The 15,153-nt window shown below is 34.1% G+C and overlaps 1 protein-coding gene across 9 annotated transcripts; it reads left to right on the forward strand.

Annotated features, from left to right (window-relative positions):
* Window positions 1-825: 825 nt before the first annotated feature.
* Window positions 826-14,540, forward strand: LOC115706114 (transcriptional activator DEMETER). 9 transcript variants are annotated; one of them, XM_030633641.2, is made up of 23 exons: window positions 851-1,004; window positions 1,430-1,819; window positions 1,953-1,993; window positions 3,227-3,313; window positions 3,743-4,496; window positions 5,370-7,073; window positions 7,160-7,522; window positions 8,318-8,408; window positions 8,490-9,756; window positions 10,060-10,139; window positions 10,262-10,346; window positions 10,480-10,571; window positions 10,646-10,714; window positions 10,838-10,874; window positions 10,963-11,045; window positions 11,561-12,004; window positions 12,219-12,255; window positions 12,351-12,408; window positions 12,613-12,752; window positions 12,853-12,918; window positions 13,222-13,336; window positions 13,419-13,457; window positions 14,074-14,540. In XM_030633641.2, exons 5-23 carry the CDS (start codon window positions 3,803-3,805, stop codon window positions 14,187-14,189), a joined length of 5,580 nt encoding a protein of 1,859 aa, XP_030489501.2. In that variant the 5' UTR covers window positions 851-1,004; window positions 1,430-1,819; window positions 1,953-1,993; window positions 3,227-3,313; window positions 3,743-3,802; the 3' UTR covers window positions 14,190-14,540. The 9 variants fall into 9 exon arrangements, with proteins under 9 accessions (XP_060963938.1, XP_060963922.1, XP_060963917.1 ...); XM_030633642.2 differs by having other exon boundaries at window positions 853-1,004; window positions 1,309-1,819; XM_061107927.1 differs by having other exon boundaries at window positions 848-1,004; window positions 1,309-1,819; window positions 8,318-9,756.
* Window positions 14,541-15,153: the final 613 nt, after the last annotated feature.

Raw genomic sequence — 15,153 nt, forward strand, 5'->3', positions numbered from 1 at the left:
TAATATAGTAATGTTATATATATGTATATATAAAAATTACTTCTGCATGCTAAGAAAGATGATATACAATTCATGTAACACAGAGCACATATATATTTCAGACAAAACACATTTATAATATTTAAAATTAGACAAAAGAAAAACAAAATTATAATACTATTCAAACTTTGAGACTAATTCAAAAATCACTTGAATATTCATTTAAATAATGTTCTTTAGTCAAGTTATACAATAATTCTATATTGCTTCTACAATTTTATTTTATGAAAACGGTACACAAAGTATACATGACAATAAAAGGGATAATATATATATATATATATATATATATATGAAAATTAATCAAATGTAAATCGGTGAAAACAATGAGAAGTAATAACAAAATTAAATAGCATGAAAGAATTTATCAAATATAAAATATAATTGAAAATACTATAACAATCTTTTCTCATTAAGTTTGACCATAAACAGTATAATTCATAATTATTCTTTCCACAAAATTTTAAATAAGTGTCTCAATCGAGTTGGTAAAGTAGCAAAATATTTTTAATCGTTTAACTATTTAATTTTTTAAAATACATCACTAAAATTTTACTTCGGAACGGAAAAGAATTATTTTAAAATAAGTCATAAGATTGTTGTAGTGGAAGATTTGTACTTTTACGCACTCTCATGCAAAATAAAATTGATTTAGAGGGAAACAAAAAGCAATTCCAATTAGAAGGGTGAGTGCTTTGATAGAGAGATGCTCTATAAAGTCCAGTAGTTTAGTATATTTATAAAATCTAAAGCCTAATCTGGTTTGGTTTTTTTCCTTTTTTCATACTTCATATAAATATATATATATAAATAAATATATTGATTTTTCTCTTTGTCTTTCTCTCTCATAGTCCGTTTTCCATAAGAACTGTATCAAAACAAAAAAAAAAAAAAAGGAAAATTCCGCCATTGACTGATAGCTTCTGAGATACCCATATGGGGCCTCTTGACTCAGAGCCAGATCGGTAAGCTAAGATAATCTCTGAAATTGCATTTCACAAAAATTTGATTCAATTCATGAGTTATTACCAAAACTGGATAGTGTTTTTAAATATAAAATTTCTGTTAAATCTTACCATTCAAATCAGATTTATTGTTATATTATTACTCAATCTGAACGAGGATCAGATTCAGGGGCTTCACTGTTGTTTGTTGTTTTCTTTCTTTTTCTCTTATATTTAATGGAAAGAATTAATAATTGCTAGTTTTTGTATAGCCGTTTCATGCTTTCCACGTTTTTTTATCCTCATTCCCATTGAGCAAAAACAGGTCATTTAGCTGGGTGTTAGCTGTTGAGAAAAATCTGGGAGCATTAGTAGGAGGGGCTTCTTATTCCTCTTCATGATCTTCTGTATTTGAGAAATGGGTATTCTTTAATTTGGCTTTACAGGTTCCAGCAATGGTGTTAAAGAAGAGAAAGGTAGTAAGCTGGAAAATTTTCAATTTTTCTATTTATCTGCAAAAAATTAGCTCGTGGAAGAAGATTTCGATGAGCCCAAGAAAGTGAAAGTAGAATCCGAATCTAAAAACACCAAATCATCCTCATCCTCCTCCTCATCATCATCGTTTTCTTCTTTCTTTCTAGCTTTTTCTACCTAGAACCAATCACATTCTTCTTACCAGTCACCACTGCTACCTACCCCTGATGCAGCTAATATTATATTGTTAATAGACCAAATTGAGCCAGTAAAGAATAGACTGAACCTTCAATTTTGTTTTGGCGAGGAGGGTTCACTCATCTTGTGGCGTAAACTTGCTTTACAGGAGAAAATTGGATCAGGTAATTGATGTTGTTTGAAAAAGGGTTTGTATAGCAATTGTGCATTTCGTTTCCTATAATGTTGTGCATTTGATTCTGAAGAAAATTTATTAATGTGATGATTTAAAACTGAATCTGTTGCAAATTCCTTCAGGGTCTTTTGGAACTGATTATCGTGCTAAGTGGCGTGGCTCAGTAAGTATTCTTCATTTCATTCCGTTCCATCCATGATAAACATATACCATTGTGTTTTTGTTATGTCTGGGTTATAAAGTTCTCGTTTTTATTCGTTCTGAACCATGAAATATGAGTCATTTAAAGCATGTCTCTGAATAAGGTTCTTTGTTATTCACTTCCCTTGTTAGCTTAAGTGTCAAACACCTAATTCTTGTATAACACAGCACAAACTTTTCATAATTCATGTGGTGTAGTGTTGATTTCAGTAGAAAGACATTTAACAAAGTATGCTTCTGTTTGTACCATTTATACCCAAAATGAAACGATCAATGTCAAATGTCATAGACCTCACCATGTTTGAAAGAGCTTCATTCTTCATTTCTGCTACAGTTTTACTGTTATGAGCAGAAAACTAGGAGAAAACTCTGATATAACTCAGCCAAGCAGTATTTGTTACTTCTATTTGATCAAATGGTCATTTTTAAGAGAGGATGGTGCCCAAGTAGTTATAGATACCTCTTGATCTTTTAGAAGTGTATTGGGCATATGTAATCGTCTTGCATAATCATTAGTGAAGGTGATAAAATTGCAGTATCTTCATCGGACATGAATGTTTGTTCGATCACATTCGTCATCAATATGTACTAATTCAAGAAATTTTGTAGCTCTAGCTCCTAGAGCTCTGTATGCCACTGTAGCCATTTTACTCCCTAGAATTGACTCACAAGTTGGTAAAGGTTGTACCTTTATGTCATGAAAGGAACCATCTTTCTACCAACCTTTAAATTCTTATCCAATCCAACCCAAGATGCAGATGCAACAAATATGTATCTTTAGTTTAAAAACCTAAGCTCAGTGTCATAAGCATTATCAATGGAGTAAAGCTGTTTAGAACAAAATGACTGTTGTATTTGTATTTATATTTTAGTGAGAATCATTAAAAGCATGAATAATTTGTATTCTTGCTTCTTCCTTTTTCAAACACCATTAAAGTAAGATTTTCTGACGTTTTTATTGTTTGAAGATAATTTTCTGAATTGTACTCTGGTTGTAGATTGCTATCATGAAATGTTTGCAACATTCAAATATTGTTTTATTGGCCCCATTACTCAGCCACCAAACTTCTTCATAGTTACATAATAATTAAGAGAGTAACAAGATCATCTAATGATGTCTGTATTACTTTGTTTCCTCTCTCCCTCTTTTTAAATTTTATAATGCACTGAAAATTATTAATTATTCCAATTGCAGTGGTTGCTTGTATAAACTTTTTAGGAGGCCTTATATGTTGGAATTATACTCAATGAAAGGCTTCGGTCGAATATGGCTTACAATGTGGTAATGTCTCAGTGTGATAAGTTGCTTTTTGCTTCTATATTAAAAGAGCTTAGAGGCTGGATATCTGCATATATTGCACCCAAAATGAATCTATTCATTGTATACATGGAATTCGGATTTATTAATTGGTTAGCTCAGGCAAAGGGATTGAATTATCTTTGCCAACTAGTTGAGTAGAGGGTCTGCAAAACAATATGTTGACAGCACACTTAATTTGTTTGCTGGGAACTAGTTGAAAACCCAATACATATTGATATACTTCAAAATTCTTGTGTTTAATTAATTGTTAGTTCTCCATATTCCATTGAATAAAATTTGTGAGTACAATTTAGTAGGTATTATATGAGTTTAGTATGTAAATTGTGGTCAAATATATAAAAATAATTACTTCCAAATACTGAGTTGCTGTACACTTTTTTGAAAACACAGATTTCCAACTGCAAACCAATCAATTCAGGTTCTTTTGTCTGAATCACAAGAAATTCAAGGATGAATTTGAATTTTGAAGAGCGGATTCCAATTCTAGATGCAGACGGGTTTCAGTTTGGAAACTCTTGGGTGCCTGCAACTCCAGAGAAGCCACATATTTTGGGAAGATCTACTGCAGTCTCAGGTATCCAACAAGGTGGACAACAGGACCCAATGAATTCACTAGAATTGACATCAAATACAGGAAGATATGCATCAAATTTTGACTGTTTGGGTCAAATTTTCAATGTAAATTCACAAGGCCAAAATATGGAGTATTTTAGGTATTTAGACCGACCTTTGACAGATAATAACATGAGGGCTAATAGCGGAGCTAATTCTCTTCAACAGTCTTTGCCTGAGGATTTTGGTGACTTGAATAATAATTTACCGTTCACGCAACTGTTGCAACATGGAGGAGCTGCAGTCCCCTCATCAAACACCTCACTTTTAAGACTTGTAGAATTAGCAGCAGAAATGCCAAAACATTCACATGAAATGACCAATATCCAACAAGATTGTGTCTCAGCCAGTTTCAATCCAGGTGCTGGGTTCACTGGCAGCATGGAGGGAAACCAAATCGATTATTCGCATTGGCAAGTCGGGAAATGTTCGACTGAATCCAACATTGCTAATCTGTTAATCAGAGAACAGAGTGGATGTTCGAGTTCTAACCCACTGAATTATGGTAGCAACTTACCCCAGACACTCAGCTGTAAGTATTTTTGTTATTGTTTTGAGTGCCTAATTGTTTTACTTTCTTCTGAAAATTATCAAAGCACCGTTGTCACTAAGAAAATATTTCATTTCCATGCTTTGATAATAAAGGCAAATATCTTTTAGTTTGAATGAAAACATGCTTCCTGTTTTCAGTTGTCAGCAGTGGTTATTGGTTCCTTGTACAATTAAACCATTAAAATAATTAAATTAATAAAGAAAATATACTCATTTAGTACCCTGTCTTTTCTTTAAAAACACATTTAGTAACTTGTGTTTTCTATAATATTTATTTAGTGCCTTATATTTTAAAATTGTACATATTTAGTATCCTAAAGTAAAATTTAATCAATATAATTTTATTAATTATACAAAATAGTTTTCAGTTATATATAATTAAATAATTTAATTTGAATCTAAAATTTGTAAAATTGAAGACAGTTTGAAAACTTTGAGTTTAAAGTACCAAAAATGTATATTTTTAAAATATAGGGTACCAAATAAATAATATGGAAAATACAAAGTACTAAACTTGTATTTAGATAAAATATAGGGTACTAAATATGTATACACCCATTAATAAACACATGCAAAATGACCATAAAAGTAATTACGAGTTAATCAGATGAAGATTCCTATCTTAGATTATTATAAGGTTTCTTGTTAAATTGCTGAACATTGAAATAGTAAGCTATAGATGAATAATATACCTATGTTGATGTCATGAAAACTAGATAAACTAGCATTTAAATAAGAAAGCATAAAGAGTCTTACCCAATAAATCTCTGAAACTGATTACAAATATGTAATAATCAGTAGATAGGCATTTTTTGATGCATCACCATATTGATGAACAAAACTATCTCTGCAGATGATCCCTTCACAACGTCCAAGCCAAGCTATGATTTGAATTTCTCACCAAGTAACTTTAATGCTCCCACAAATGTTGTGAACTCGCATTATTTCACACCAGTAACACCAAATCATGTTGCAATGGAGAACCAGCGGTCTGCATTACTAAAGTCCACAACTGATGAAACACCAAGTCAGGAAAGAAACACAGCAAATAATCTAGTTGAATGCAGAGAAGGTGAAGCAATTCAACTACATAGTGACGAACTCTTGCAAAAGATTGTCGACTCATCGTCCACAGCCATTTCTACACCATACAAAGAAAATAAAGATTCCGAGGAGATAACTGATCTGGGCATTGATCTGAATGAGACACCACAGCAGAAAACACCAAAACGTAGGAAACACAGGCCCAAGGTAATTGTAGAAGGCAAACCAAAAAGGGGCCGAAAGCCTAAAGTTCCAGAAAATACAGAACCTAAGCAGCCAAAGAGGAAATACGTGCGCAAAAATGTTTCAAAGGAGTCAACATCTCAAATGGTGGATATTTTGGAGGGTCCAGGAAATTCTAACACTGCATTGCCCAAAAAGAGTAGCAAGAAAGTCTTAGATTTTGATTCGGAAACAATTGGAGATGCAAATCTGGGCAACATAGTGGCTCAGCAGGAGATGCACAACATGAATGGAAAAGCTCCAAGTGTTACCTTGGACTACCAAGCAACAAATACAATTCCATCAATGAATAGTGGCACTCCTGTTGAGCATATGGTAGAAAACCATTTCATGAATCAAATGCCAAATGGACATGTTAGTCAATTTGAAAGGCAAGCAACTGTTCCTCAGTTTGATTCAATACAAGATATGCATATGAAAAATTTCAATGTAACTGGAGGAGATGAAATAAACAGAAATGTTGATCAACAGCTAAAGACGAAGGAAGATGAAAATGTTCTGAAACAGCAACATGCATGTGCAGTAGCAGTAGTCCAAGATAGAGTTCAAGGAAGAGATAATTGTGAGAAACTTCAGAAGATTAGAGAAACAATGAAGCAGGCTATGCCTCAGCCAGTTCCAAAGACCCCCTCCTCCAATGAAGCAAAGGGGTCAAAAAGGGACCATTGCCACACCACTGAACATGCACATCTCTCAACTGCAAATCATATAGATGCTAGTACATTGTTGTACCAAGGAATATATGAGTTTTGCTCAGGATTTTCACAAACCACTAAGAAAAAGAAGATTGGGTATGACTGCAGAGACATCGTGAACGTTCCTTCTATTGTCAATGCAGCTGAGGGTTTAGGAAATGTTGAAACAACAACTGCACACGGTGTCAATGCAAGTAGACTATCAAAAGCTAATTGCACATTATTGAATACTGAATCAAGCAAAATTGCTTATAGAGATATGAATGAAGTCAGCATATTCAACAGCAACAGTTATGATTACTCTACCCCTTCAGAGCATAATATGAAGCAACATTCACAAACAGGAAAGATAGGTTCTGCAAGGGCCCATAATTATGCTAACAGACTTTCCACTGGAATCACAATTGAGAAAAGTAAACATCTCTCATCCCTTCTTGAGAAGTCCACCACACTTGGAAATGGGCAATTATTTCAAGCTCGTTATGCTGCCATGTCAGAGATAAAGCAGACTGTAAGAGCCCCGCTGATAGAATCATCTTTGACAGTATTGAACACATCCTTGCCCAAGAAAAGAGGTATATTTCTGGTTTTACAATACTTGAATGGTGATTTTATTAGGTTAACTTAAGTAACCTAACATTCTATCAATTTTTTTATGTAGGTCCAAAGAAGAAACAAACACATCTTACAGCAATAGATGAAGTCATTTACAAATTTCAGAACCTTAATCTCAATGGAAGCAGCAATGAATTACTAAGGCCAGACCAAAATGCACTTGTCTTATACAAAGGAAATGGTCCAGTTGTTCCGTATGGGGGTTTCGAGTTTATCAAGAAGCGTAAACCACGACCTAAAGTGGACCTTGATCCAGAAACAAACAGGATTTGGAATCTTTTGATGGGCAAGGAAGGAAGTGAAGACCAAGAAGGAACAGATAAGAAAAAGGAGAAGTGGTGGGAAGAGGAGAGAAAAGTATTTAGTGGGAGAGTTGATTCTTTCATTGCACGGATGCATCTAGTTCAAGGTATACGTTCTTAAAATTACATTTTTCTGTTTAATAATTAAATAAAAAAAGAACCGTCAGGTAGCATTTGGATGGGAGGAATGAAAACATGAGAGTAAGAATAATAATAGGAATAGGAATAAGAATAGAATGGAATAAAATTTAAAATGTATAAAAAAAAATTGATAAAAAATTCATTAAATTTTTCTCATGTTACATTGAAATGGTCTTTCCTTCCATTTCAAAATGGAATAGTCATTCCACCAAAATTGTAAAAAGAGCATTACATTGGAATGATATTCCAAGACTTTAAAATACAACCAAACAAATGCATGAAATGAAAATTGTTTCATTTCCATTTCATTACCTCTAACCAAACGCTACCTTAGTGTTTTTAATTTAAGAAAAAGAATCATTCATTGTTGCAATAAAAAAAAAGTCCAATAAAATGTTAATATATAGGCAATAAAGTTTAAAGTGCTCTCCTATTCAGAAAGGATGCTATGAAGCACCAAAAATTATCATTATGATCATCATCTGCATGCAATGTAGGTTGGAAAGTAATTTGATCTGCATCATATTAAAATGGGATAAATCTTGTTTGACATGAACCTTAGAGTGTGTTAATCTGTAGTGCCAACCAGACAAACGGTTATGCATGTCCGTGCTTGATGGATACCAGAAACAATATAGGACCAAGTTAGCAATTTTTATTATAGTATTATTACTTAGAAATCCTTATATCAAGAGAGCTATATACAAATATATATATAAAAAAATAGATTTCAGCAACTAACCAAATATATCCCTTTGTAGGAGACAGGCGTTTCTCTAGATGGAAAGGATCAGTTGTTGATTCAGTGATTGGAGTCTTCCTTACTCAAAATGTCTCAGACCATCTTTCAAGGTACACTCAACAACAGATAATTATTTTTAAACCAAATGGCCATAAAATGTTCAATAAAAGCATTTTGTATCCTTTATGCAGCTCTGCCTTCATGTCTCTGGCTGCACGATTTCCTCCTAAGTCAGCACGCAATAGCACGCAAGATAATTTTAACACAGCAATAAAAGGTAAAGCAATAATCCCCATAATAAATCTAAATGACACCATCAAATGGCACGACGACTCAAGAGAACCAATCAACAATCAACACACAGCACCCCATCAATCTGCTGATGGTCAATGGAGAGATAATACAGCAATGACCATAGGAAACTTGACAGAACCACAAAGCCAAAGTTCAGAAGAAGAAATCATATTGTCCCAAAATTCGTTTGATTCCTCAGTCACTCAAGCTACTGGTGGAATTAGATCCTGTTCAGGCTCAAACTCAGAGGCAGAAGATCCCTGTACTGGATGGAAACCTAGCAACACTCAAGTTTCATCTCTAAGGGATTATCCTATGAAACATCCTGATTTCCCTTATTCAAACAATCCAGACTATCTGTACAGGCAACCAGCTCCCCATTCTGGAAATAGTCAGTTGTGTATGACAACTGGGCCTAGAGCACCGGAAGTATGTTGCTTTGAAAACTTCAGTGAAGAAAGCACATCATCTTGGCATTCAACCAGTTCGAGATCAGCAAAAGGGTCAGATACAACTTCCAGAACCTCATGTAGTGAACAAGCTGAATGTTTCGGTAACAGCTCTGAGCAACAGAATCAAGGCTGGAAGTCTCAAGAAACACCATCAGCTGACCCTTGTGCATTATTAAGCTCACAATTAACAAGCCAAGAAGCACTTCATTCAGACACCGAATACAATCGATCTTCTTGCAGTAATTATCAGCATTTGAAGAGTGATATGTTTCAAGCAGAAAGCAGTTCACTAACAAACCCTGCCAAATTTTCTGATGCACCTGCCAAGATGCAGGAAGCAACTGCACAGACTGTTTCACATGATAATAAGCTCACAGAAAAATCTTTTGAAGCTGGCGATAGTATTTCTGCAGTAAGTATCCAGATGGAGAAACATAATAAGTTGGTAGAGCAAAGCTCTGACCATACTCCAAATGCTGCCCACAAAAAAATTTCGAAAGCAAAAAGAGGAAATTCTACAGGTCAAAATAATAATGAAGTTGACTGGGACAACTTAAGGAAGCGGGTAGAGATCGGTGGTGACAAAAAAGAAAAAAGCAAAGATGCAATGGACTCAATCGACTATGAAGCTATTAGAACAGCTAATGTTAAAGATATTTCTGATGCCATCAGAGAACGAGGAATGAACAACATGCTAGCAGAACGAATCAAGGTTTTTCCTAACCCTCATACACACTCGCAGTCATTGTAATGTGAAAATATTAAGATCATACCCAACTGTATAAAATAGAGTGATGAATAGCAGTATCAATGAATCAGACAGTAGAACAATTCCTAGGGTTCAAACATATTAGAAATGGATCCAAACAACACTAATTTGAAGTTTGCAACACCTATACGTGTGTGTGTGTGTATATATACATAGATATATTCTAATTTGGTGTTTTCTTCAAGTAAGAGTTTATTTTAAGACTGAGGTATCCTTGAATTGAAAAATTGTTTGACAATGTTACAGGAATTCCTAAACCGCATAGTCAAAGACCATGGAAGCATTGACCTTGAATGGTTAAGAGATGTTCCCCCTGATGAAGCAAAGTAAGCTATTTGAAATATATCAATTTTCCTGAGAATATAACAAGGTCAAAATCACAAACCAGGGGCAAGGTTATTTGTTACACATTTGATTTTGTATATTTTCTCTACAAAATATGCTACAGGGATTACTTACTAAGCATCCGAGGACTAGGTTTGAAAAGTGTGGAGTGTGTGCGGCTTTTGACACTTCATCATCTTGCTTTCCCGGTAAGGTCTTATTGGCTGAGCTTTTTAGATTATAAGAGTTGATGGAAAAAAAAAAACTTAGGACCAGCCTATCAGCTTTCTGTTTCTTTTGTTTTTGGCTAACCTAGCATTTATCATTTCTATGTTTGTAAAGGTTGATACAAATGTAGGAAGAATAGCAGTACGACTGGGTTGGGTACCCCTCCAACCACTTCCAGAGTCACTTCAATTACACCTTCTGGAACTGTAAGTATAATGTATGCTTCAAATAAAAGGTAAATTATATTAGATGAGGAATTTCTGACCAGAATCTTCTGTAGGTACCCGGTACTGGAGACAATTCAAAAGTATCTTTGGCCAAGATTATGCAAACTTGATCAACGAACACTGTATTTTCAAAATTCCCTCAACTTTTCAAGTTTAACCTTACAAGAATACATTTTGCTATTGAATAAAATCTTGTATTTTCCATAAAAGCTTTTGTTATTAACTATTAAACTTCCTAACTACAGATACGAGCTACACTACCAGATGATTACATTTGGAAAGGTTAATTATCAATCATTACTAAATAAGTTAAACATTTGGAAATATTCTATTTAAAAGGTCTCACCCTTGAATGAATATACATACGCAGGTCTTCTGTACAAAGAGTAAACCAAACTGCAATGCATGTCCCATGAGAGGAGAATGCAGACACTTCGCAAGTGCTTTTGCCAGGTATACACCCTAATAAAACTGCAATGATGTATATTAGTTCCACTACCCACACAAATATCGAAAAAGCAAGTAAAATATTAAACTAACTAGCTATCCGGAACCAGAATTCATATGTTTAGGCAGACATATACAACAACACCCAGGTTATCTACTAATTAATTGCACGTTTAAACTACAAAGTTCATTAATTACATAAAAATAGTAAGAAAATAGGTGGGGATTACTTTCTATGGTAAATTTTAAATTTCATTATCACAAATGTTCTAGAAATTGTGAGGATCAACCTAAAAATCATGGCTCAAAGATTTACATGATACAATAATGAAATGTATTTTCCATGCAACCACTATGACCCAAAATGATATTTGAAACTTCCAACCAAATCAAATATGGAATTAAAGGAAAGCATCTAACAAGTTCAATTTATTTTTTATTTGCAAATTGTTGAATTTTCTGATATGTGCACAACTAACAATTATTAACAATGAGACTAATAAGAATTATGCTTAATGCAGTGCAAGACTAGCCCTACCAGGCCCAGAAGAGAAAAGAATTGTGACTTCCATTGATCCTACAGGACCCACACCAGTTAACAGTCCTGCTGTAGTTATGAATCCTGCACTACTACCTCCACCAGAGAACAATGTACTTGCAGAATCTGGCTCTAAAATTGACAAGTGTGAACCAATCATTGAAGAGCCTGCAACACCAGAGCAAGAATGCATAGAGGTGTCACAAAGTGACATTGAGGACTCCTTCTATGAGGACCCTGATGAGATCCCAACTATAAAACTCAACATTGAACAGTTCACACAAACCTTACAAAACTACATGCAAAAGAACATGGAGCTCCAAGAGGGCGACATGTCCAAGGCTTTAGTTGCCTTGAATCCAGAAGCCACCTCCATTCCTATACCTAAACTGAAGAATGTCAGTAGACTTCGAACTGAACACCAAGTGTAAGTATATTTTTACATAAACATACTAAGTGAGTTTTCAGTGCTGTAAAGTTTAAACCAGTAATGATCTCTAATCTTGAATTAGTATTAATAACCACTACCCAATTAATATCCTCAAAAGCTGTGTTATGAAAACTATACTAGCAACACAATCAGTCTAATTCTTAAGAGATGTAATACAATTTTAGATTCTCAACAAACTGATCTGATGCAGGTATGAACTACCAGACTCACATCCTTTATTGGAACGGGTTAGTTAATTTCTATCTTTGGACTTGTTAATCGAACTATATCAATCATACTACTCACTTCATTTCAGCTGAGCATTTACATTGAATTTAAACAGCTTGACAAACGAGAACCAGATGACCCAAGTCCTTATCTTCTTGCTATATGGACACCAGGTATTTGTAAAGCATAATATTCCTGATATTGCCAATAAATTTAGAAAGCAAAGAAAGAAAGATTTACCCTAGACCAACCAAACACCACCAATAGAAATAATAATAAGTGGATGAAGTAACTTTTGTACAAATTCTATGAAAAAGAATTGGAATATTTCTATACTTTTGCAATTGATACCTCTATTTTTTGGCACATGTGGATAGGTGAGACAGCAAATTCCATTCAACCATCAGAAAGAAGTTGTAGTTCCAACCAACCAGACAAATTATGCGATGAGAAGACATGCTTTTCATGCAATAGTATTAGAGAAACAAATTCACAAACCGTAAGAGGGACAATTTTGGTAAGAAAATACCTCCTTGATTACATACACATACAATTTCAAAAGCAACACAAATAGGCTTTTTTCAGATGCTTACTGAAGTTTTATGACTTCACTGCAGATACCTTGTAGAACAGCAATGAGAGGAAGCTTTCCACTTAATGGCACATATTTTCAAGTTAATGAGGTAAGTCTCTTCAAGAAAAATATGTTCACTCTTACATCCTAGAAAAATAATTACTTGTTACACACCATTCTGTAGATACATTAGTATGAGTTGAATAGATATACCAAAACATGCTTCTTAAGCCTAAAAGAAGAGTCACAAGCATAAGTTTGGTATGGTTAGATTTATGTATCCTTACTTGATGGGGCAGGACCACTTGTCCTGCACCCATTCAACCCAACTAATTGAACAAGAATATTTCTTTGCTTACCCTTGTAAGACAAAAGTGCATTTATCTTTTTGTCCAACTGTGTCATCTTGCAGATGTTTGCAGATCATGATTCAAGTCTCAATCCTATCAATGTTCCTAGAGAGTGGATATGGAATTTGCCAAGAAGGATGGTATACTTTGGAACTTCTGTATCAACAATTTTCAAAGGTACTGTGCTACAGGTTTATAAACACTACATAATTTCCCAAAATGAAAAGATAAAGTAACTGACAAATAAAATATGTATCAGGCCTATCAACAGAAGGAATTCAGTTTTGCTTTTGGAAAGGTACATATTACTGCTCTTCGTTGACTGTGGTCATTATACAATTTTTAGTGACATTCAGGCATTTTTCATAGTTACTGCACTGGAGTTTGAGTTAGCAACTCGGCATTTTTTAAAATTATAAGAATGATGGATTCCACAACAAGATTTTGATGAACATCTTAACTATCAAGTAACAACTTTGAAATACCAGCTTAAAACACACTAGCTAAAACATTCTTGTTATCATTAAGTATCTCGTCAAGCCATTGAAGCTAGGATGTGATAAACTTGGAGGTCTGAGTGGCCTCTGTTATTTTTTTCTTAAGATCACCAGATGTGCTGGCTATATGAATAAAAAAAAAAAAAAAAAAAACATCTCAACCACTCTGGATCACATGACATTACATGTTCTAACTTCTACAACAAGTAATTGCTATAAAATTTATGCTGTATAATCTTTACAAATAATAACTGCTAACATTAGTGACTCTTGTGTGCAATATAATATCAGATACCACATAAAACATACCTAATATCACTTAGTACATTCTACACCATGCAAAACCCAAGACATTCGTAAAAAAAACAAGAATTTTAATCATTAACACATGTTATATGCTGAAAAAATCATTTGCAGGATTCGTCTGTGTGAGGGGATTTGACGTGACAACTAGGGCACCTCGACCTTTGATAGCCAGATTGCATTTCCCCGCAAGTAAGTTGATCAAGACAAAAAATGATGACAAAAGATGAAAGAGAATGAGTGACATATGCTTACCAGCAGCAGGTGCAAAATAAGGGTCTGTTGCGCAAAACAGATAAGACTACTCACAGGGTAAAATAGGTCACTAACTGATTGTTGTACATCACCAACCATTCTTCTTCCTCTAACCTGAAATGGATTTTGCCACATTTTGGCCAAGCAGGGAGCACAAAGCATGTTCAACATGCTATCCCATAATAAGCGGGAAGTAATTTGTACAAGACTAGATAGATAAACATTGTTATTGTTTCAACTTTGCTAAGCAAAGCACATTTCATTATCCAATGTCACTCCCCAAAGAGATGAAATAATCGAGTAGTTTTGATTCATCCTAAACAAAATATCACATGGTATACATATAACATAGCTGTGTTCATACTACATGGCCGGTTACATTAGAGAAGACAATGTGTAGCAGTCTCATATGTGCATATTGTCTCTTGCATTGATGAACAAAAAAGAGTATTGTTTTTTCCGTGAGACGCATATTGACTAGCATATTATTAAAAGACACTAAACGAAAATAACTATTAAGAAATTCGTGGAAGATAATCATTAACTGGGTTTTAAAAAAGGCATTTTTGGAGTTTTATATATTTATGTATATATGTGGTTGGGTGTGTGTATGTATACATATACAAATGAGTGACTGGATGATCATGAATTAGTACCAGTCAACTAAACTTCAATTCTAACTAAAAACAAAATCTAAGACTCTTTAAGTTTCTAAAGTAAGAAACTTGAACAAAAACGATTGCATAAGATGCACTATATCTTACTCTACAGACAAACCATTGAACTCCACTAATCTTGTAACCGTGGATGGACCAAGCTGAAGATCTATTCTAAAATCAGGGTGATCAATTTCAACGCAAACTCGGTTTTGTTTATTTATTCTTATACGAGTCCTCATGAGATCTTGGTTTCAAGCCACTATCTTGATGCTAAAATTCA

This window comes from Cannabis sativa, chromosome 1 (assembly GCF_029168945.1).
Source record: "Cannabis sativa cultivar Pink pepper isolate KNU-18-1 chromosome 1, ASM2916894v1, whole genome shotgun sequence".
NCBI classification, from domain to species: domain Eukaryota; kingdom Viridiplantae; phylum Streptophyta; class Magnoliopsida; order Rosales; family Cannabaceae; genus Cannabis; species Cannabis sativa.

Bases quoted from the DNA above. Each gene is read 5' to 3' on its own strand.
- LOC115706114 (XM_061107939.1), top strand. From the start codon at position 3,803: ATGAATTTGAATTTTGAAGAGCGGATTCCAATTCTAGATGCAGACGGG. The intron at 12,005-12,218 runs GTAAGTATATTT...GATCTGATGCAG, and splicing joins CTTCGAACTGAACACCAAGT to GTATGAACTACCAGACTCAC. The intron at 12,919-13,221 runs GTAAGTCTCTTC...GTCATCTTGCAG, and splicing joins CATATTTTCAAGTTAATGAG to ATGTTTGCAGATCATGATTC.